Genomic DNA, 25,639 nt, shown 5'->3' on the forward strand with positions numbered 1-25,639 from the left:
ACATGCAATTTCTACATGTTTTCGGGTGTAGGTCCGAGGTCAACGTCCAATGTTCAAAGAGTAGTTCAGAGATTTAAAAGTTGTCTTCTGTTTCCAATTCTTTTATGCTCGTTCATCCAAATCGTTCGGAGGTATTTGTAAAAATTACTTTGATGCCAAATAAATGTTTTACAGTTCAAATAATAATCACATGGTAAATGTAATCACGTGTCTCTTTACTGCAAACTTATATCTATAGATTTTAAAGTGGATTTTTGCTTAAAAATAATCACACTTTAGTTCAACATTAGAGTTAATTATCTCTTGACTGATTTTACGATCCTCCGATTTATGGCTAACTAGACTATCATATGCTACAGTACATATTAGCAACGTTGAAATTGAAATTAATTATGTACACTAAATAAAAACCAATTTTAATTAAATGTTGTTTATTATGAAATAATGATATACAATATTGACTATTACGGTTTTCAATTTTTGAAAAGTAACAATAAAGAAAGGGAAGATACATTATGTGATTAAACATCCCAAATATCCAAGTGCACTACCAAGAACCTATTGCAAACACCCTTAGTGTCTCTTACTAACTTCTTCAAAATATATATAAGATGTTTTCTGAAATAGAAATTCTTGAATAAGATTTACTAAATAATTTTTTTGAAATATATAAGACACTTTTCAAAACAATTTTCTAAAACAAATAGCCCAACATTTTTCTCTCTTTTCTTCCTTGCAAAAAGTGGGATGGAGAACATAGTTGCACTTAAAGTGACAAATAAACCCATCTCCTTGGATATTACCTGAACCTGTTCCTTTTTGACAGAAAATCACTGGATTGACTTTGTACAAGTATGATATGGGTAATATCTAATTTTTTCAATTGCTCCCTTTAAATTATTAAAATACTCATAATATATCTATTTTTTCTACATACTTTTTGTATTTCTTCTAATTGTTTCGTTGTTATGAAATTCATTCAGATCTTTTTTTTTATTACAACCTTTTGCAATTGTATTCAAATGTGTATGTTAATTAAATATTTTTATGTTTCATATTTGAATATTTCTACTCTTTTTTAATATTTTTATTTATTGTGTATTTTTTTTTCACATGAGAATATTTAACTATCAATTTAAGTGCTTCATTTATTAGGTAATATAAAAACTTATCTTGTTTATTATGTTATTATTAATTGTTTTTTCATTTTATTTTGTTAAAACAATTTTTATTATCTCTCCACAGTTCAACTAGATTGATATTTGAAAAACATTCTTAAATCTTTAAGGTATTTTTCATTTTATCATATCCTGAATTATACATTTATTTTCCTTTTTGTGCGATTTCATAATTATATATTTATTTTCCTTTGTATGATTTCATTTAGTGGTGTGTCAAATGGTTTCTAAGATATATTTGATAATTTTTTTAATATTTTTATTTCTTGTTTATTTTTATCATGTATAATGTTGTTTTAATATTTTATATTTATATATTTTTATTATTTCTAAATAATTATCATAAGTGGAATTTTATTACTATAATTGTATAAATAAATTTTAAACTTAATTACTCATTTTCATCTCCACTTTGCTTAAAAAGTTTCAAGTTGATCTCACTAAACAATTTATTTCAATTGTCTCCTAAATTTTGAAAAAATATTTCAGTTAAATTCTTTTAAGAAAAATTACTAACCACGTTAATGCATGTCACTTGTCAAATATGTGCTTTTTTTCTTAATTTTTTAAAAATTTGTTAATCCATATTTATTTATAAGATTACAACTAATTAAATATAAATGTTTTTCAAAAAGTAAATAAGTTTTTAAAAAAAACATATTACATGTTCTTTTAATAAGAATAAATTAATTAATAACATTTATACTAATAATAAATTTTATCTTCGACCAAATTTATATTATTTATATAATGTTATACTAATGTTTATATTAAAATTTATTATTAAAATATTATTAACAATAGATTAATAATATTCAGTAGTGTGATATGTTAAAATATCATTTTTAATAAAATAATATCAGTGTAACACTTATCCAAATAATAAATTTGGTCAAAATTTAGAGAGATAATATAATTCTATTTTCAAAAAAGTTGGAATTAAATTAAATAAAAAAATATATATAAAAATTAAATTGAAATCAAAACAATTACCTTGATACTATCAATGATATTGATAATATGACGTGTCACATGGACCTAACACGTGGATGACAACAAATTTTCCAAAAACACTTAAAATTTTTTAAAAGTTATAAAGTTGTTAATGCTGCAAGTAAATTTTTATTTTTTAAAAAGCACTTAATTGAAACACTTTTTCATAAGTAAATACGTAATTCCATAAAAAAAATTAGGAAAAACCAAATTGAAACTTTCTACCAAAATAGAGACCAAGTAATTAAGTCTAAATTTTGTTTATTACATTCTAATAATTTAATGTAATTGTCATAAATAATATATGTTAAATTTTATTATTATTAGTTTAGTGTTTGTGGTTGTGTGATTTCAATTAATTGATGTATTATAATTTTTATTAGTGTATAAAAAATAAATTTCATTAGAATTTAAAAAATTATTAAGAGAAATTTATAAATTTTTTTAATTTGAATATTTGTTTTCTTTTTATATTTTTTAAAAATATTTTTAAATTTTATCAGGTCTTATTAATATTTACAAATTTAATAAATATTTTAATTTTCGTAAAATTTTATTTGATATTGTAATTTAAAATATTTAAAAACTATAATTTTTTTCTAAGATATTTAATATTGAAGAAAAAAAACATTATTATTTTTTATTGAATATTTGATAACTTTATCTTAATTTTATATTATTTTATAAAAATTAATTAATTGATTTTAAAATTATAATAAAAGGGATACGAATATAAATATGAATATTTAACCTGATAGACGGAGATATACGGATGAAATAAAAATTTGATACTCCTTAATTGAGTATGAAATTAATTTTTTCTTGAAATGAATATCGAACAACAAAACCCTACCTAGTGCTGTCCCGTTGCCATCCCGTGAGTGCAGCTGATAATAGGAAGACACAGCACAACCGAGCAGTGAGTGAGAATATTTTAGTCTGTTTGTTTGTTAGTATGTGGGTGCAGACAGTAATAATAGAGGTGTAAGAAGAAAAAGTTTAGAGGATAAAGCAAGAACAACCCAAAACTCTTTGGGATTAGGCCCATTCTTTTTCCTAAGCAAAATTCAAGTTGTAAGTTTCAATGTCCGGTTTGGAGTCATCACCACCGTCGTCTTCATTTCGCAACCGTCTTCTTCGCCACAGGTTTGTCGTTTTCCCATCGGTTACTTCTTCACATTCGTATTTTGAACTAATGCACTTTGCTCATTTCCTCGAGTTCTAATCTTCTGTGGTTAATCATCTTTTTTTATTATTGAACAATTAATTTGATTCTTTGTGTGCTGAAAATCCTTATTCGATAGCCTAACTTTACACAGAAGCACTTTCACTGTTTCACTGTTATGGAATACGATTGTTACTTTACGTTCTCTTTTTGCTTAGCATTATAACCTGAGCAGAGTAGAAATGTTGAATTGAATATAATGGGTAGTAGGGGTAAGAAAAAGAGAAGAAGAAGATCTGATGATTCTTCATCAGAGTCGCCATCTTCACAGTCCAGTGACGATTCAGACAGCAGTGATTCGTCGTCTCCGGAGAGACGCCGGAGAGACAATCATCGCAGCCGCCGTCGTTCACGGTGGGGACGAAGCAGGAAGGACTCAGATAGTTCCTCTGACGAGAGTAGTGACAGGGTTAAGAAGTCCTCCAGGCACATTACTGAGGAGGAAATAGCACAGTACTTGGCCAAAAAGGCTCAGAAAAAGGTTTGAAGATGCTTCTTTATCCTTGTTTGGCGTTTTTATGTTTTATTATTTGAGTTACGTGTTTTGATGTTTCCTTCTTCTTGGTTTTGTGCTCAGGCATTGAAAGTTGCCATGAAACTGAAGACTCGTACCGTTTCAGGTTATTCGAATAATGCAAATCCATTTGGTGACTCTAATCTTAATGAGAAGTAAGTTCCTACATTCTCCGGTTCTCCCTATTCTTTTTCCTGTGTTGTGTGGTTTTGGATTTGTTGATCTAATAGCTGGGCTTTTTTGTGCTGTTTACCATAAGAGATGAATTTTCCAGATACATACTTGTAACTTGTGTTTGTGTGTGTACAATTGGCATTTTATTTTACGTAGAGGTGAATGCTAAGGAGTTCTGTAGTTTAAATTTTGGTATAGGTGATAATTTGAAAGTAAGAAGCTTCTGCAGAACCAGTTAATTATTGATGGATTGTTGGTTGAGGTTCTTACATGATTCTGTTTTCAATTTTAGTTAAAATCTCAATTTGTTTGATAACATAATAATTATTTGGAAAACTTTGCGGCAATTGTATTGTCAGTCTTTCAGGAGAATGCTTGTCTGATTTACTTATACTAAATTCTGTAATTAGATGGTGGATGGTATTTGGTACTTTGTGGCAATTTTGTAATACTAAATTCATATTAGTGTATCCTAAATAGGTTTTCTTTATGAGTTTCTTATGAATGGAAACATTATTTTAATATGGGCCCCGCATATGAGTTGCTTAAAATTGAAAGAGTTTCTTAATGTGGGTCCCACAGAAGGACGCCTCGTACAAAGTCATTTCTTCTCCCTCTCTCTCCCACATTTTTTGTATTTTTAATCTTCTGGGATACTTGTTACAAGTGCTGAAGTTTCTTAGGTTTCCCTGCGGGTAAATTAGAGAGTTTTCCTGTTTGAATCAAAGCTGCCCTGTCAGTTTATCATCCAAAATCATTTTAGAAATGCTATTGGTTTCTGTTGGACAACTTTCTTGTGGATGGGGAGTTGTATATTCTAAAAGGATCTTATCACTAGTTGATGTGGGATTTCAATAGATCAACTTTAAACCTAACTCAATCTTATAAAACTGATTTATAAAATGAGGTTTGCATCCACTTATATATTTTAAACTGACCTTATCACTAGTCGATGTGGGACTTTCAACATATACAATTGGTTGTTCTTAGAAAACTTTGATATATCAGTTTTCTTGTTCATTTTGTCTGTCTTATTTGATTCCACTAAGATTAAAATTTTATTGTCATTTTTAATGTTCTAGAAGCTTCATATAGCTGTTTTACCTCAAACTAATGTATTAGTAGTTGAGTGGTACCTACCTACATTTTATGGTTCTCAAATTTACTGAGTTGTAGGTTTGTTTGGCGGAAGACGATTGAGCGTGATGTTGTTCAAGGTGCCTATTGATGCATTTTCAGTTAAAGCTGAAAAAATGAGACAGAGAGAACGGATGGTAAGCATTTTTCTGCAAAAGATAAAATAAATATTTACTATTTTGTAGGCAATACTAAATAAATATTTGCTGTAGCTTCTTGCTTCTTGCTTATTGCCTTCCAGCCTTGCTAAGTTATAATTATGAAATTGTGAAACAACTAACCATTATCTCTGTCTTCCATTTATTCACTAAGTTCTTGGTAAAAATCATAATGCAGGCAGAAATTGAAAAGGTAAAAAAAAGAAGAGAAGAAAGGGCACTTGAGAAAGCACGGCATGAAGAAGAAATGGTAAGTTCATTCCATAATCTGTTATTAGAAAAATTATCATTAATCTATTGGATGGACAATTCTTTCTTAACAATTGACACTCATGTTTCTGGCTGGTGCCTGGCTGTGGTGGGTATATGCTAGTATGACATGCTAATTATTTCCTGTCCTGTAAGTGCAAAAACTATTACGTCTTATCCACATTCTCTCTCACAGGCACTGTTAGCTAGAGAGCGCGCACGAGCTGAGTTCCATGACTGGGAAAAAAGAGAAGAGGAGGTATGTTCCTTAAATTCCTTTCATTTATTGTTAATTTTTCAGTTGTGGTAATTGCAATCTGATAATCAAGACGATTTCATATGCAGTTTCATTTTGATCAAAGCAAGGTTAGATCCGAAATTAGATTGCGTGAAGGGCGTGCCAGGCCGATTGATATCCTAACCAAGCATCTCAATGGATCCACTGATTTGGATATAGAAATAAATGAACCATACATGGTGTTCAAGGTTAATATTTATATTTATAGCCGTTCATATCTTCCCTTTCCTTTAACTGATGAAGATTATAATATAATGGCCTTTGAAAACTCATTGAACCTTTTCCTTAGTATGATTAAAGATTTCCAGCTTTAAATACCAATGTTGTTGGACAATTTACGTAACAATTTGAATTATATGGTTCAGGGTTTGACAGTAAAGGAAATGGATGAGTTTCGTGATGACATCAAAATGCATCTGGACCTTGACAGGGCCACACCCACCCATGTAGAATATTGGGAGGTATCATCTTTTATCCACTCTTTAGTTAATTACTTTATAGTCCTTCACAGAGTCGTACTAATTACTTAATAATTTTTAGCCTGTCTATTTTTTATACTACCATCTTGTTTTATACACCGTAGGTTATATTGAATGTGACTGTGATGTGACTTTGAAGTATGAATCTATTCCAGTTCTGGTACAAAGGATCACATTTTTTATTAAAAAAAACATAAAAAAGTAATGCAAAACAACAAAACAGCTGAAATTCAAGGTTATGAATATCTACATGCAAAACATCATATGTATTTTGGAAGTCTCTCTAATTATAGAACAGCATAAAACAAAAAATGATTGCTGGAGCCAATGTGCTAGTGCTAGTAAAGAATGTGATTAATATGTATTATCTTAGTTTGTAAATATTTTTGTAGATTTTCCATGCAGAATATGTTTCTTTGTTATTATTAGCTTAATGCATTTTGTTCTTGTGAGTGGTTATTTATCATTATGTGATTTAGCAAAATATAATTTCATTACCAATGACAAAATAATGCAGATTGACACACGTTTAACGCCTGTTAATATACCAATCCTTTATAGTTTAGATTGTCACTAATTTGTGTATGTATTTTATGGTAAGGGGATAATTTTATTTCAGGTTGTTTATAAATATATGCACATAATATTTAGTTTTAACTTTTAAATATAATATATCTGGTTCAATTAGTAATCTAACTACTTGAACTGATTGACTGTAAAACTAACAACTTTTTCTGACATTTTTCTAGTTTGGGTTTTAAAATACTTTCAGAAGAATATAACAAAAATTAAGAGGAAATTTTTGGTGTATTTTCTTTGGTTTGGGTTTAAAGAGGAAATATCCTGTCTATGTTCTTGGATATGCTTGAATGCAGTTGTGAGAGAACTTGCTTTGAATTTAACTGTTATGCATAGGGATAATGCCCTTTAATTATTGACTTTTTATTTCGAGAAGAGCATATGAAAACACTGGCTTCTATTATTTCTTAGTGCTAAATATAAAAGGTATATTAAATATATTATCTTTATCTTATCTTTATCTTTTATCTTTAGTTAGTTTGTTATTATTCTTTATTTGTATTTTGGACTTAACCTATATTTCTTCAATTATAAATAGAGTACCCTATGTATATATTTAACACAAGGGAGATTAATCTCATCTATAGTTTTCACTATATTCAACATGGTATCTAGAGCCTAAGGTTCTTTTGAGAATTTTTTTTGTCACCTCTACCACTACATCCGCTGGCGCCGTCTACCGCCGTTGTTGGTGGCACCGTCATCTATTGCTGGAGGCCACTGTCTACTACTGCTATCGCCGGAGTTCCAGTTTCGATTGGTGACCACATGGTTTTGATCGTCTCAGCCGCTAAGAAATTTGTCTTTCAACACATGTGTTTGAGTACCTTAGTCCTGCACTCCTAATTTTAGTTCTCTATGGTGTTTTTTTCACTATTGTCCACTGTTTGTTGCCTTTGTCCACCACCGTTCCTTGTGATGGAGAGTCTATGTCTAGGTGCTTTGATGAACAAAGGAGACCATTCTTTTGAAGAGTCAGATCTTCCACCTTCACTGTCACGCACTGTCATTTCCATCGTTCGCTGTGAGGGGGAGTCTGTTTCTATGTGGTCCAATCTAGTCCCTGCAATCTATCCCTGTCAGTCACTGCAGGCCACCATCCATTACTGATGACAATCTAGTCCTTGCAGTTTGTCGTTGTCCACCACTGCTAGCCATCGTCTACTACTGATGGTAATCTTCTTTGTCAAAGTTTCGCGGTAGTCCACCGTTATTCAATATTATTCTCCACAACTGTTGTTAGTTGTTTGTCGACCTTTGTTTGCACTCTTTATTTACTGGATGTCAATAATGCATTCCTCAATGGTGATTTGCAAGAAGAGATTTATATGGAACAACCTCCCATATTTGTTGCTCAAGGGGAGTCTTCTGGGTTGGTATTTTGTCTTCTATGTCGTCTTTGTAAATCATTAACAATTTGGTGTCGAGTGCAGAAGAAGATATTTTCACTAAGTCTTTATTGATTATATTAGTAAAAAGCATGGTACATACGATTGTATGCACTAGCTTGAGGGAGAATGTTAGATATATTATCTTTATCTTATCTTTATTTATTTTTTATCTTTAGTTAGTTTGTTATTATTCCTTATTTGTAATTTGGGCTTAGTCTATATTTCTTTTATTGTAAATAGAGTACCCTATGTGTATATTCAACACAAGGGAGATTAAATCCATATATAGTTTTCACTATATTCAACAAGGTATAACCTGTTTAGCATTTAAGTTCTTTTTGTCAGTTGTATTGGATGTTATAGAATGAAGTTCTTCCACTCTCTCTCTGAACTCTGGTCGGGATTGGAGAGGTATTAAAACTTAGTTTTTGTGTTACAAGTTTGTACTTTTATTGAGTTGTAACATGGTGAAGTCTCATACAATTTTTGCACTTCTGGTTGCTTGCATAAAATAGAAGTGGTTTACTGAAATGTAAAACATGTTTCAGCTTGTTTATGTTTTGTCTAATTCCCTGTTTAAGGTAGATAACATAATATCACTAATACACATTTTGGGTAAAATTGAGGCAGCAGGATTTTCACTTTTCTTTATGTATCTTCTAATAAATTCTTAATACACAAAGTTATGAGGTTGGTGTAAATGTAATTTTAGAGGAACGGAGTGGAAGATTGTTCCAAACTATGTCAGGGATTAAGGTTTCTTTTCTATAACAATATGCTATGGAATGGCTTGTAGCATGGAGAATATTCAATTACACAATGAGATTGCTTTTCCCAGTTCAAATTCATTTTGGTGTGCTTTCTTCCTCCTCCCCCGTAGTTTATATATTTTTGTCATATGCATGCTGGTGCTTATGCCTTTCGATGCAGTTTCTTTTATGTGACTATTGATGCAGTTTCTTTTATGTGACTATTTATGTCTTGTTATGTTTGTGGTTTATATGTACATATAAAATTTATCCTCTGAATTGGATCCCAGATGAATTAGTTTCCTTAATCACTTCCTCTTCTGTTTCAGTTCACTCGTATGGCCATTGTGTGACTTCCTTAACATGTAATGCCATAGATCTTTACACTAAATTAATCATGTCACAATTCATGTTCTAAGTTGAAGTTGCTCAATATCTTCATACAGGCACTCCTAGTGTATGATTGGGAGCTCGCTGAAGCTCGAAAAAAAGATGCAATTGATCGAGCTAGGGTACGTGGTGAAGAACCTCCCCCTGAGCTGCTTGCAGAAGAAAGGGGTCTGCATTACAGTGTTGAGCCAGATGTGAAGAGGCTTTTGCAGGGAAAGACACATGCAGAATTAGAAGCTTTACAGGTGCATATAGCATCAGAGATGCGTACTGGTACGGCAAAGGTGGTTGAGTACTGGGAGGCAGTTTTAAAATACCTCCACATATAAAAGGCCAAGGTAACTCTCTTACTTTTATGAGCATGCTTTAAAATAATGGATAAATTCACTTCATTATTAATTGTGCTATATGCCGGCTTCTTTAAAAGAAATCCATGCTAAGATGTTACTCAAACATTTGCAACACCTTGAACAACCATCGGAGGATGAAGATAAACTGGAAGATGCTCCAGTTAGAAACTCTGACGAAGACAATGAACATTACAGAAAATGTATATTAGCCTTGGATTTTTGTCATTGTTAGTTTATATGCATTCTCCACCCAAATTATGTGTTGATATTTGCTCGATGTTTATTGTGTAGCCCAATCTGCAGATGAATCATTTTCACCCGAACCTATTAAAGTAGAAGAAGATCAAGAAGCTGAGGATCAGGCTGGCTCATTTTCACCGGAACTGTTTCATGGTGATGAAGATGAGGAAGCTATTGACCCTGAAGAGGACAGAGCTCTATTGGTAATCTTTAAACATGGTTTTCAACAATGATATTTCTCGTTTGCGTGTCAAGTGTGTAGTCTAACTCATCGTACGTTCACAGGAGTGGAAGCGTATGGCTGTAAAGGAAGAGCAGCATAAACGAATTCAAGAAGCAATGGCATTAAAGCCTGCTCCATCTGAAGATAATTTTGAGACGAAAGCCATGAAAGCTATGGGAGCTATGGAAGACGGTGATGCATTGTTTGGATCTGGTGCTGAAGTGAATCTAGATTTTACAAGCTATGTAATTTCATTCTGTCAAATGTCTTTAAATGATTGTCGTTATCTATGATTCTTCGAAATTTACATGTTTGATAGATTGTAAAATATTTAGTTCATTATATAAAGTTCTGGATTTTTATACTACTATATTCAAGGACGTGGGATTATCAACATCTAAAGTTTGATGTAATTGGTAATGTTGGAGCAGGTTTATTGGTGGCATGACAAATACAGGCCCAGGAAACCAAAGTTTTTCAACCGTGTCCACACTGGGTACGAATGGAACAAATATAATCAGACTCATTACGATCATGACAATCCACCGCCAAAGGTTGTACAAGGGTATAAATTTAACATTTTCTACCCGGATCTAGTAGACAAGACAAAAGCTCCAACCTACACTATTGAGAAGGATGGTAGCAATGGTGAAACTTGCATCATAAGATTTCATGCAGGGCCACCATATGAAGACATTGTAAGTCTACTTCTTGATGCTCTGAAGGTTTATTATATAAATTCTCAAACAAATTACCCATTTTATTTGTCTTCCATGACAGGCTTTTCGCATTGTTAATAAAGAATGGGAATATTCTCATAAGAAAGGTTTTAAGTGCACTTTTGAACGTGGAATTCTACATGTGTACTTCAATTTCAAACGCTTCCGCTACCGCAGATAATTTCAGGCTCTGGCTTACCTTCTACATGGGTTGGTTACCATTTTGAAATTTAAGGTGCATATCCGTGAATGTTAAGGTGCTGGCCTATAGTTTCTTTTATGTATATGGAGGAATTGTACAACCAACATTGAACAAAACCCGATTATTGTCTTTTGATGATACATTTGACTTGAAAGTTGAATGTTGAAAGAATTAGGAAACAATTGAAGGGGCGGAAGGACACAAGAGAAAAAGTGAAAACAGATGCGGTTATTTTCTTCACTGCTTTATTTTCGTTTTGATAATCACATCTGATGAACTTTACAACTCCGTGCGAACAGAAATCTGAATTGAAACAATAGTAACTCCAGAAAAGATTGTTCATTGAGATATTGGGAAAAGTAAAGGCCGGTGAGTGGGTGGGCATATTTTTCTTCTCTTAAAATGTCGACTAAGCACTCTGAAATCATTGTATTAACCTTCAACTATCTTTACAGGAGTCCTGCAGAACCAAAAATAATTTAAATTAACTACAGGAGACTAAAATATATATATAAAAAAAAAATCTGACATCGTTACTTACCCGAATGGACTTTGTTTGATAGAAAGCAGTTCAATGTCCAACTGCATTCCGAAAGTATCAAACGGTAAAATTGTAAATTTAAAAAAGAAAAATCACTTTGACAGGAAAACAGTCGAATAAAAGACTTCAAGCAGTAGACTCGGCCTAAATGATGATGATATGGAAAAATAGCAAATCATTTCAAAATGACCAAATTATCCAACTTGTTAACATTGTTTTACCCCCTTCCTTTGATTATAGAACCTGATATCTAGTGTAGGAAGGGGTAGGCTACAGTGGAGGGGAAATGGTTTTGGTTGGGTGAAAGTGGTCATATCCAACTTTTCAAACATATGTTTGAACTTTGAAATAAAGCAATCATTGAATGCCCATGAATTTCCGTCTGACAGCACAAAGAGGTTGTTCATTACAACTTGTGTTTTACAGTTAAATTTTGATTAAACTGATTTGGTAACAGAAGGTTCCGGTCAAATCAAATAAACCATAAGAACACTCTATTCACGAATTATAATTGGTTAGAATCGGTCTTACAATATGTATGAGAGCAAAGAAACGGAGCTAAAATCAGCATTCAACGTAATGGAACAAAATCTTAACAAAGAGATCAGAATAACTCACCTCAATCGTTGAATTAGGAGGGATTTCTTGCACTCCCTTGCTTCCATAGGCAAGTTCAGGAGGAACAATCAATAGTCGCTGCAAAAAACCATCTAAATTACACATTCTTGAGGCATATGATTCAACCCAGAAAGTCAAAACAATTTGCAACCCTTTCATGCAAAACTATTTGCACGCATGCTGATGACAGCTTATGAGGTTAACGAATTTAGTGAGATCATCCAACGAAAATATGTAGTTTAGATACTTTTATCCATAAAATCTTTGAATACTTATGTCACAATAGAATATGCAAAGCTGAAGCAAAATAAAACAAAATCTGTGGTAGCATGAATTCCAATCCAATGTACTTGTTCAGTAATGCCCTTAGGGTTCAATGAACTATGAAACTTCCCATCAAATGGATAAAAAGGAATTTACAGTTTGCAGACTTAAGTTTATTGATTATCAATATTTAAATTTGCATTGTCAATAAAACAGAAAAGTGCTCCAACAATTTGTTCTCACCTGGCCTCCTACTCGCATGCCCTCTACGCCTAAATCCAACCCTTTAAGGACTGTTCCTCTCTCTGATTGCCCTACATCAAATCCATAGGGCTGCAATGATTCAAGCATGTTTTCGTCAGCCTATTAGCAACTTTTCAGAAAAAATATGCATCATATATAGTAATGCATTTGATCATCCAGACCAATCAAGTAGAGGATAAATAGTTTTTGAAACTGTGAATCTCTATAGAAATAATAGAAATGATTGGGTTCATTTTCTCATGCCATTGCATTTGATTTGCTACACCAATCGACCTTAACAACACAATATAGAAAGAGTTGAGAAATTTGGCATAGTTACTTGGATCATACCGTTCCTCCTCCAACACCCATTCCTTGTCTACTAGTCATAAAGGTGATACCCTTCCATTTGGCCACATAGTGAATCTACAATACCATAATCTCATTATTTCTGAATTCTTAGCAATACTTAATCAAATAAAAATCTTTTGGTAAGATCATATATATGAATGCACATGGCAGCACATCAGAGTTACACAGAAAATATAATAGTCCACTCCAACCCAAAATCTTAAGATAACAAGTTTATTGCTCATTTTTAGTATATATTGCTCAACATTCTCATTTTTATTAGATATGGAACGTAAATTTAGCATTCGACTTCTAATTATTCACAACACATTTAGATAATGGCTTTCAACCACATGCAGAAGCAATAATGAGTGAAACATTTTTAACTGGATCACAACCGTACTGCAACACGAGATCCCTTTTTAGCTTCGGCTCCATTCCCGACCTTCAAATCATAGTACCTGAAGATATAAAAGTTTCATACCAACACATCTTTAAAATGCAATCAACAAAAAGAAAAAACAGTGCAAATTACGAAATTTTAAAGATTACCAATGTAAGTTTAGCCAATCAAATAAAAGTGACAGATTCTGTTTCTCTATGATAAAGAAAACATCAATAAATGTACTAGAAGGTGGAATTCTTATTGTGATGATATCCATTAGAAGAATTTCAACACGCTTTAGTCATCAGAGTCTGATACTAAATGAGAAAGAAGGTAGAGAAAGATTCACAATCAACATGTTAGCATAAACTCACTTCAAGCCATTGGGTAAGGTTGTATAATCACTTTCAGGAATTTTTGCTCCTCTTAGCTGCAGAAAACAGAAGAGTGGAAAATTCCACACTTATCAGAACCACGATTTTTCTTTCAAATAAACTAACAAAGTAGAATAATGGGGCCACATACAGCTCTTCTACTTGTGCTAACAGCTCCAGCCACATCACATGCATAGACTCCACAAACTAGCATAAGATAAAAACATTTAAGAAAATCACATGGAATGGAACATAGAAAACATAGAAAGGGAACATTCCGAGATAGTTAACTTAAAACTAACAAGTTGTGAGGAGACAACTGAGTAATGCTCTCCTTCCTTCAATACTCAAAGAAGACACAGTAACTGGTTCTGCCGTAGTGTTTTTTGTGGAAGAACATGAACAGTGGCATGATAACCTGTATGGATTTTTCTTGTTAAGTGTTGTGTGTGTTCCTGTGGAGTTAAGGAAATTTCTCAGGCTAGTTTGAATTGAAAGAAGTGTATATGGAGAAGCAAAGAAGAGAGAAGTTACTTGTTAAGCTAATGGGGCAATTGAGGAACATCATAGGATGGTGCTGATGGTGGAACAGAGAGAGTTCCATGGTGTTTGATTCTTGCTTGTTACAGTGTGATCAGAATCTTTTCCTTTTTGTATAGTTAGAGAAGAAAGAGAGAGAGAGGATAACGTGGTTAATTCCATCCACAATTTTGAAGCATTGAAAAATCACTGGTTTCAGAATATAGAATATTAGATTCTTGATATAATTCATAGATATTGATGAGTCACCTACAAATCTTTCCAAAATCTAAACAAATTCTGTCTCTGAAAATTTCGTGTAAGAACAAGGAAAACAGAAAATGAATTCTGTAGATTTTTTTTGTTTATTTAACATTTTTTTTCCTTTTTTGTATATGAAGTAAATTAATTTAACTTTTATTTTATATCTGTCTACTCATCCCAGTATCTTGAAAATGGTGAGATATTAATCATAAACTGAAATGAGCTAATTTAATAATAATATTGGTTTAATATCCAATTTTGTCCCCAGTTTGGTTCAGAAATCTCAATATAGTTCCTTTTTAGAAAAGTAATTGTAATGGATCCTTACTTGTAATTATGTGAGTCAAGTTAGTCCCTTCTGTTAGATATAAGCAAACAGAGTTAATGGATTGATGATGTGGCAGTAGTGAGTGGTTAGGTGTCAACATGCAATTTTGTGCGTGCTTACGTGGTGTTAGGGCAGCTGATTTTAAAATTGGGTTTTAATTAGAAATTGGGTTTATTTAATTGGGGATAAATTGGCACCAGTTAGGGTTTGTAATTAATTTTGTGCAATTGAATAGAAAAAAAGTTAGGGCAGCTGGAGTTCTTCACGTACATTGCCAACACGGAACAGTTGTGGGTGCTCTTCTTGTTCATGATCTTCTCATTTGTGTTGTTGTTGTTTATGGGTTGTGCTTAAGTCAGTAGTTCGTGGTTGGCAAGTTGTTCTTCCTTCTTAGTGGTTGTCTCGGTTTGGGCTTCACAATGTCTTCGAATCACGGTTGTTCGTCTTGCTCATGGGGGAGCTGTTGTGGTGGTTCATCCAGAGGATTGGTTAGAAGGCAAATATGCCATTGTGGGGAGGCTGCTGTGTTGAGAGTGGCAAAAACAGTTAAGAACGAGAGGAAATAATTCTGGGGCTGCCCTAACTACAAGGTTTGTAGTTTAATGTTTGTGATAAATTATTTTTATTTATTAATGAAATTTTTGTGGTTGGATACGTTGAACAGCGGACAAGAAATGAAGAACTTCAAGGATGCAATTTCTTTAAATGGCTTAATGAAGATTATGTAGATGATGCTGCTAGTACTATTGGTAGGCAAAGGAGGAAGATTAATAGCCTGGAGAAATGTGTTAGGGATTGTCAGAAAAGGGAGAAGATGTTAATATCAATGATATGTTTTCTGGGATTCATTAACATCATTGTTGTATGTATTTTGTTTAATAGTCCATGATGTGTTCTATTAGATAGTTTATGTGAAGAGCACTTTGGGCAAATTGTAATATGATGTTTTCAAATGAAGGTGAAATTTGAATTCAAGCATATGAAATTATGGTTTCAATTTACATTTTGTTTGATATATACAACATAAAATGAGGAAGTGGTGTGTAACTGCCAATAAAATGAGGAAGTGGCTTCTGTAATCCAAAAAGAGAGTTCTATATAAGAAGGGGCTTTTTAGACAAGAAGAAGTATATGTGCATTCTTTTAATCCAAAAAGAGAGTTGTGTAACAGAGGTATTACACACTGTCAGTGTTTGTAATATAATTGAACAACAAATCCACTGTCAGTGTTTGTAATATACAGGACTCTGTTGAACTTCATAATGCACATCCATTCATAATGACATCATAATCAAAGGAGAAGCTGTGATGACAATATAATGAGAAATTGGACTTGTGAAATGCACATCCAAAAGAAAATCTGTCATTGAAATTCATATTATAATCATCCAAACATCATTCATAATTACATCATAATGAAAACAAAATCTGTCATTGAAATTACAAAGTGGACTTCAAATGCACGTCTGACAGTTTACAAAATACATGTCAAGGTTTACAAAATAGCCATCACTTAAGCTAAACATACTTAACCTAAACATACTGTCAGTCCTAAATCACTTTTAAACTTGTGTTGTAGATGGCTGAGTTTGTTCCAAAATGCATTGAGTAAGCTGACTTGGTCCAGTAGTTGGCTGACTTTGTTCAATTTGTGTTTCAGGTTGCTGAGTTGATTGATATTGACTTTGGTTTGCTGGAGGAGCTTGTGGACAACTATTTCTTTTATGACCAAGCTGTCTACATATGGAACATCTCTTACGAGTTCCATTTTGCTTGAGTTGTGTGTCATCCTTCTTTAGCTCCCAAGCCTCTAGCCTTCTATTCTTTTTTGGTCTACCAGGCAACACTCTTTTAGTTGGAGGCAAAACATCAGGCTGAGAAGTCTTTTCCCATAGCTGAGGACCATTGACAGGGTAGATGATTGGAATGTATGTTTCTTGGTAGGTTGACTTTGTAAACCAATGTGGGACGTAGTCTTCTCCATTGATGTTGATAAATGTCATGGCAGCTAGTGCATGACAGCATGGGATGACTGTTAAAGTCCACTTTCTGCAACTGCATTCTAGTTTATCTATGTCAACCACATACTTGTCACTCATCATTGAAATGTGTCTGACCTCAAAAATTTTTTGTCCTGACCAACTGCAATGATTAAAAGTCAAATCAGGGTTTATGGTACAAAATTGAATACATAAAGAAGTCAAATGGTAATGTAGTGATGTCAACATACCTAGGTATCTAGTATTTAGTCAAGTGCAATTCCTTGTCAAATCTTTTTTTAATCTTTAGACAAAGACTACCTTCATATGTACTTATTTTGTTTCTATTTGTTGCCCATCTCTTCATGAGGTATAGACGAATGTCTTCCATCATTGTGATGATGGACTTACCTCTTGCATGTAATATTACACTATTAAATGCTTCAGACATATTATTCAGTAAGGTGTCACAAACAACATTACTTGTAAACCTTGACCGTGACCAAAATCTACTTACACAAATAAGAAGTGCAAAATATCAGCTACGAAAACAAAGAACAGTTAATAGGAACAATGAATTTTAAAGGCATGTGGATTGACATACCTTGGTGGAATGACTAATAAGTATTTAAAGGCATCTGGATTCACCTCTTTAACTTCTCTCATCACTGCTTCCCATGTTTGAGGGTGTGTTGATGCTGCTGCCTTCCATAGTAGACGTTTTAGAATCTGGCCAGGAAACCTCTTCCTGAAATTAGCATAGATGTGGCGCACACAAAACCTTTGCTCCACACTAGGGAGAAGTTCTTGTAATGCTGGTAAAATTCCCTATTCAAGTAAATACATAAGGGTATACAAGTTAAAATAAAAGACATGAAGGTTTAAAAGATAAAAAAAGATGCCAATGGTAGTAAGTTACTCACTTTTTGTTGATCTGACATAAATGTGATGGTTGAAGAAATCTCCACACCACCAAGATCATCAATGAGCAAATGTAGAAACCAACCCCAACTGTCCTTATTCTCCACCTCCACAACAACATATGCCAAAGGACACATTTGGTCATTCCCATCTCTTGCTACTGCAGTTAACAACTCACCTCCAAATTTTCATTTTAAGAAACAGCCATCCAAACCTATAATAGGCCTACATGACACAAAGTTGTCCTTACAGGCCTTCAAACACACATATAGTCTCTTGAAAATTGGAGTGTCCTCATTAGGTTCAACATGAACTTTGACAGTTGAACCAGGATTTGACCGAAGCAACTCATTGGCATAGTCATACACTCTTCTATATTGTTCTTTAAAATCACCTTCTATTTGTTTAAAAGCCATTGCTTTTGCCCTACAGGTTGTGGACTGAGAAACACCAATGTTCCACTTCTTAGAAACTTTGTTATGGAGGTTATACAGATTAATATTCGGATTCTCTTTTATAGTCTTCTCTAACCTCCCACTCAACCATTTTGAAGTCATTAACCGGATGTTAAATTCTCTACTGCAAGTGTGGTTGTCTACAATTTTCCTTAGATGCCATGTATTTTCAACTGCCTTATATGCACAATATGCATTCCAAGGACATTTCCCTTTTGCCCCACAACATCTGACACGCACTCTTCTTTTGTTATTTTTATAAACTTTTAATTTTCTACCATTCTCTACTCCATACGATCTTATAGCTTCTGTAAAAAAATTTTTGTCACTGAAGTACGTGCCCACTTCCCATTTATATTGTTCCATAGTTTTGGGCATTGAAAAAACACCAAAATCCCCATACCCATCCCTGTCATCATCTGTGTTATCACTTTCCACAACACTGTTCAAACTCTCGGATTCCCAATCACTATCAGATAAACCCCTAGGTCCACCAAATTCAACTTCATTAGTAGCTTCAAATATATCAAATCCCACTTCATCTCCATGGTCAGTCAATACATCCTCTTCGAACCCATTCCAACTTCTAACATCATACTCATCAGCTTCTACTCCATTACCCTCTACCTCACCCTCTACTTCTGCCTGCCCCTCCACATCAGACTGCCCGTCCCCATTCACACCAATAGCCATGTTTCCCTTAGCATTTGAATCACTCTCTGCCTCAACCTGTGCCTCCACACCATCATCCTGTACCTCAACCTGTGCATCCACACCAACATCCTCCACTAGCTCTGATTGTAATTCTACGACATCCTCTACATCAGCCACTACATCAACCTCAACTTCAATCATTTCTGGGGCTACTTCTGATTCAGGTTCTACCTCAGGTTGTACATCAATCACTGCCTCTGTCTAACCTTCTACCATAGCCTCTACATCAGCCACTACATCAACCTCAACTTCTATCATTTCTGGCTCAACTTCTGATTCAGGTTCTACTTCAGGTGCTACTGTCTCAACCTCTGCTTCACCCACTGCCTCAAAATCTGCTTCACCAACCTCTATCTCAACTTGCTTTTCAGCACTCTCTCTCTCAACTTCTCCTTCACCACTAGGTCTATCAACTTGCAAATCACCACTCTCTCTCTCAACTTGTCCTTCACCACTAGGTCTATCAATTTGGGGTTCAGAAATGTATTCCAACTGCAGAAGATACTTAGGTTCACACACCCTATGTATAACATAAAGGTGAGCTTCACCATTCAACATAGCAATATTGATCAGATGACAAGCACCCTTGTCATCTAATAAAGGTTCCAAACAATCTTCTAATACAGGACCACAACCCAATGAATACCATAAGTCCTTCACATTCCTATAACCCATCTCCTTTAGAATGCTTAATATTTCAAAATAACTCCATCGATCAGGGTCTATTTTTAAAGTTGTGGTTTCACCATAGTGATATCCAAATGTCCCATTATTCTCAAATTTCCCTCCATGGTGAAACACGACTTCAATGTCTAAGTTGGCCATATTATCTAATATAAAAATTGTTCACAGTTAATCTATGCTTAACCCTTAACCCAAATGATATCTAAGCAAAAAACAAAGCATAAACATACCACTGTACAGACCATAAACAACTCAAACAAAGCAAAACCACATTTACCACAGTAAACAAAGCAAATGCCACAACACAGTACCACACACTATCAGGGGGGACCACAACCACAATGTCGCCACAGAAACAAAGCAAATGCACTGACAATGGGGCACACAACACAAACAAACCATACAAAAATCAAAAGTTCTGGGGGGACCACACCGAAAGCAACCAAACACAAAACAAAACCTACCATAAACGCACCTTCGAATGTCGCTTTTCGTTCTTTACCCCACCAACACGATCTCCACGAATTCTCGTCCACTGACAAATGCTTTGTCTTAAAGTTGATGGTTCTCGCGATCACTGCCTCTGTCTTCTTTCGCACAAACCAAAATGCCCTAATCTCCAACAAATCACCCCCAAATCAATTTATCCCCAGTTTGTAACAAAACCAGATTTCAAAATCAGCTGCCCTAACACCACGTAAGCACACACATAATTGCGTTTTGACACCTAATCACTAACTACTGCCACATCATCAACCCATTAACTCCGTTTGCTTATATTTAACAGAAGGGACTAACTTGACTCACATAATTACAAGTAAAGATCCATTACAATTATTTTTTTAAAGAGGGACTAAATTGAGATTTCCCAACCAAACTGGAGACAAAATTGGGTATTAAACCTAATAATATTTAAATAAGCCAGTTGCAGTAGCTTAATTTTTAATAACTCGATTTTTCTCTTGAGTAATGTGAACCATGTAAGATAAAAAATATTATTTAGTTTTTATTAAATCAATAACAATCTCCATAATAATATGTCTATTAAATAGAGTGATTTTTTGGTGATTTATTTTTCAACAAAAAGATATTCTCCTTTGTTTTTAATGAAAATAACTCTTTTTTTAAGTCTAATCATTATTTTATTTTCTATTAATAATTATTTATTTATTGTTCATTTAATTAACAAGTCATAAATTTATATTTTTCATGAGACATAAAACCTTATAAAGTGCGCAAGAAATAAGCTTAAGAACAATGTAAGAACATGTGAAACAAATAAAGTCAATCATACTAACAAATCATTTATCTTATAATAGAATAATGACTAATTATATTTATTTTATACTCACAGCTATCATGAGAATTACACTTACTCAGCTGCGAATAACCATGGAAGGAGAAGCAAGGTGCAGAGATCAATGGAGGACAACTTCTATAACTATTATATGCTATAACCTAGAAATAATTTAATCTAAAAATTATCAACCACAATCAATTGATAATTTTATCATTAATTTTTTAAATACATTAGTTATAATAACTCTAAACTCTATATTAAAACTCAATCTTTTTACTTTATCTCCAATATAATATGAACAATATTAAATCCAAAACAAAAACAAATATAATTTATCTTTTATCTTATTTATTCAAATGTAAAAATGGAAGCTTGAGAAATGTTTAGATTCAAAATTTCTCACTTTTCTTTATATTTTCTTTTTTCTTGTATACGGGTTGGAGTATACCAAATGCTCCATTTAATACAATTTTTTGCATTTCTATTTCCAAAATATATTTTATTTAAATATGTTTTGAAAAATTTGTTACAAAGATATTATATGTATTTTGAAAAAATTATTGTGAATATTCTATAATAAAAAGTCTGTTCCGAAGTATATTTCATACCTTCCAGAAATTTTTTCTTAAAATTTCGAAAAGTTTGCTCTGGAAAATTTTCAATAATATGTAATCCGAAAATCAGTTTCACAAAAGATAAAATGGTTATTTTTGAAAAGTTGGAAAGATGCACGAAGAAAATGTTGGGGTGTAGAAAGTAAAAGCCTTCAAGCTATCATATTGGATTAGACTTATTTTATATACATCTCCCATCCCGTAAGCACTTTGACTACCAATTCTACTTTATATTTCTCATTAATATTAATTTGTAAATAATAAATGTTGTACAAGCACATAAAGTGCCATGATCACGTGTTTTTTAAACTCATTAAAAATAATATTTGTATGTAATTAATATCAAACTTAACACTTTTATTGTAATCTTCATCCAATATTCTACCGCATTTAACATGTCTATATTTAAGACTACGGCCGTAATATCATTATTTTTTTCTTAATCTAGTTATTCTCATAACTTATCCTTTAGAATTTGTAATATCAAGAGACATTTTTAATCTTAATTTATTCTACAAAATTAACCTCTAATATAAGAATTAACTTCACATAACATAATTTTAAAATTAAGATTATTTACCCTTTCATTTATTCTGTCTTCAAAATATAATCATCAATAATGTCAAATTTAAAAGAAATGAATCAGTTTATACGTGTTATATATTACTATGGTTATAGTATTATTATTTTATGCATAAGATGACTTTAGACAATATTTTAACTCAAAATATCGAAACATTAAGTTTATAGTGTTTTTTATTGTATAGTATTTAATTTTATCATTTATATGAATATGGAACTTAATCTCATATATTATTCTCAACCCTTTAGCAGTCATTCTGTAACTTAGAACAGATAGATAGATAGATATTAAAAGAAAACAGCATGCAGAAATGTACAAATTATTAGGAAATGCCATCACCATTTATTTTGCAACAAACGCACAGTCCCTATGCATCTTTATTGTGTAATATATATCCATAGCTATATTGTGGTGATCAAAACTTAGATGCTGTTATGTAAGTTTTTTTAGTGTTAGTTTTTGTGTAAGAATTGGATTTTGGTAAGATGAAACTTCAATCCTTACATAAAAACAACGTAAAAAATACTTTGGAAAGTATCTAAGCTTTGCTCTATTATGATCATGACTTGGTGGTCTAAATATATATTTTAGTTTTTGCTAGGGAAAAGCTGACATGGTATTTTGAGTCATCAAGCACTGGAACAGAACCTTGAATTTGAAGAAACTTGAGGTTTCTTTGATCCACAGGAAACAGAAGATTGTTTGATAATTTCAGGCTTCACTACCTTTTCACTTCCTTCAACCCACCTTTTCAGCCTCTTAAGAAACTTTTTCCTTTTTGAAGAAGCATGATCACTCTCAGCAGAATCATTGTGATGCTCCAAGAGGGAGTAATGCAACTCATGCTCTGAATCATACTGCATAATTCCTAAGCCTCCTTCAAACTCTCCCTCCTCATGCTCTCTGTGTTGCTCGTGATGTTCTTCGTACTGGCTCATCAACTCTTGCCTCAAACATGTATTCACCCTCCTCAAATGAATCAGCTCTTCTACTTCAGTTGATCTTTCCTTCTTCATCTCCTCCAATTCATTCAGAACCTTTTTGTACTCTTCCTTACTCACATCTCCTGATTCAACCTCCAAATAATATTTCAATGGTTTTCTATGTATCTTTTCCTTGTTCAACTTAGATGCATCTGCTTCTGCTTCTGCTCTTTCAAGCTTCTTCACGACCTCCTTCTTCTCTTCCTCCATCTGCTCCAAAATCCTTCGTAGCTCTCTGATTTCACCCTCTAACTTGTTAATCACGCATACCCTCGTTTGAAAATCCTCATGGTTTCTCAAAAGTTCTTCTTCTTTCTCTTTGATCATCAAAGCCTGCACCTTTATCAAACGAGACTTTCCCTTGGAGTCCCTGAGAAGCTTTTGAACCTTCCTTTGAAGCACCCTATTCTGTGATCTCCAATACTGAAGCTGTTCAACAACACTCATGTATTGGACTACAAAACTCTCCAACTTCATTGTCTCGGTCTCTATGGAAGAAATCTCTTTGCTCAAGAACTCAGCACGATCATTCTCCAACGACAACATGTTTCTGACTTCAACAAGTAGAGACTCTTTTGCCTTCATTTCACAGTACAACTCAAACTGCAAACGCATGGCCAATTCCCTCATTTGAAGACCTTCAATCTGGTTTCTCAGGCCAGTGATCTCGTGTTCCGAACATGACTTTTTGTCATGGATCACCAACCTATTCATAGGAGTAGATGATTCACCATCTTCTACATAAGAAAGGCTGTCAAAACTCTCATGTTTAGCTCTCTGGTGAGAAGTGATTTTTGGAGAATGACATCCATTTTCTGGTGAAGAAAAAACCTTAGAAGACAAGTTTTTCTTTGCCAGTATCCATGCATAGATGAAACCAGCTAAAGATGCAGCCAAGGGAACACCAGCTTTGAGGATGAGTGGCTTGAAATTGTCTGGCTTGAGTGGTGTGAGTCCCATGAAGAAGAAAGGAAGTTGGTTTGAAGAAAATGTGAAATTGATCTTTGTTTTTGAGGAAAAGTTGCATATGTTTGATTATAGGAAGAGTGAAGTGTAACTTTTTGACGACTCCAAGAGAGGTTGTACGGCACCATCAATCGCTCTTGGTGCTCTAAGGAATCTGATTCCTTTCCGTGTCAACCAATTGCACTCACAAATAGATATTTGCCATGTCAGGGCTTCTTTTCTTCCACCAGCTTTGTGTGATGTTAATATATTCTCCATCTTTTCAAACACAAAAAAAAAATAAAAAATTCTAAGAATTACAAACTACTTATGGCTATCAAATTCAGAAGGGTTGGCTCATCGGCTTAAACAACTCACTCCAATTCGATTAACTTTTCAGGAAACATAGGTCGATGGATAATTGTTTAAGAATATTTTGTTATTTTGACTTGATTAATTTTTTTATAGTACTATAATTAATTTGTTTATTTGTTTCATTAAAAATTATTATAAAAATAGTAATTAAAAATTTAAATACCAACTCATGATAAATAAATTAAATATTTAAATTATTCAAACATTAGTAAATATATTAAAAAATAAATAAGGTATCAATTTATATAATTATAAGTAAATAATTATAACACTTATGGTACAAAATTAATAAAATGTTAGTGATAGATTATAAGTTAACTTACTTTCAATCCAATAAATCCATTTAATTTGAGTTAAGTGATTCGAATTCAACTTAATCCACGTTAAAAATATTCAATTTTATTCAATCAATCTGTTAATTTTTATCGAGCTAGATTAAAATTTATTTTAAAAAAACATTATAAAAATAATAATTAAAATATAAATGTCATAAATAAATTAAATATTTAAACTATAGTAAGCATATTTAAAAATAAATAAATTATCAATTTATATAATTATAAGTAATAAAATAATTATAATACAAAATTTATAAAAAATAGTAAAATTTTAATAAAATCTTGTTAGTAATATAGGTTACAAGTTAACTCGATTTCAATCTACATCCCATTAGTATAAAACTACTAAAATTTAAAATGTTACATATATGATAATAGAATTCATACTTGAATACAAAACCTACTAAAAACGAGAGATGTCTACATTTGTAGAACCATCTAACAATCCATATGTTTCTCCTTCACCTATCGCTAGAACAACTAGAAAGAATGTTTCTTTAAGCTCACACCATTTAAGTGATCATTGCAAAAGAGAAAAACAATACAAAGATAGACAACACAAAAACAAAGGTAAGCTAGATACAAAACCATACATCATAATTCTAAAGCATTT

General features: G+C 32.7%; 2 protein-coding genes and 1 pseudogene across 2 annotated transcripts; 1 reads left to right on the forward strand and 2 right to left on the reverse strand.

Moving 5' to 3' along the window:
* Positions 1–3,197: 3,197 nt before the first annotated feature.
* On the forward strand, positions 3,198–11,429 carry LOC108326232 (cactin-like; annotated as a pseudogene).
* A 27-nt stretch (positions 11,430–11,456) lies between these two features.
* On the reverse strand, positions 11,457–14,728 carry LOC108326231 (peptidyl-prolyl cis-trans isomerase FKBP16-4, chloroplastic). The gene is made up of 10 exons (XM_017559604.2): positions 14,559–14,728; positions 14,327–14,479; positions 14,176–14,231; positions 14,025–14,080; positions 13,669–13,726; positions 13,266–13,340; positions 12,915–13,004; positions 12,408–12,485; positions 11,790–11,830; positions 11,457–11,708 (listed from the first exon to the last, which is right to left on the reverse strand). The coding sequence occupies exons 1-10, from the start codon at positions 14,626–14,628 to the stop codon at positions 11,681–11,683; spliced, it is 705 nt and encodes a 234-aa protein (XP_017415093.1). The 5' UTR covers positions 14,629–14,728; the 3' UTR covers positions 11,457–11,680.
* A 7,960-nt stretch (positions 14,729–22,688) lies between these two features.
* Positions 22,689–24,533, reverse strand: LOC108325361 (protein CHUP1, chloroplastic). The gene has a single exon (XM_017558425.2). The coding sequence runs from the start codon at positions 24,326–24,328 to the stop codon at positions 23,015–23,017; it is 1,314 nt and encodes a 437-aa protein (XP_017413914.1). The 5' UTR covers positions 24,329–24,533; the 3' UTR covers positions 22,689–23,014.
* Between the last annotated feature and the right edge of the window lie 1,106 nt (positions 24,534–25,639).

The sequence above is a fragment of the Vigna angularis genome, chromosome 3, assembly GCF_016808095.1.
Source record: "Vigna angularis cultivar LongXiaoDou No.4 chromosome 3, ASM1680809v1, whole genome shotgun sequence".
NCBI lineage: Eukaryota > Viridiplantae > Streptophyta > Magnoliopsida > Fabales > Fabaceae > Vigna > Vigna angularis.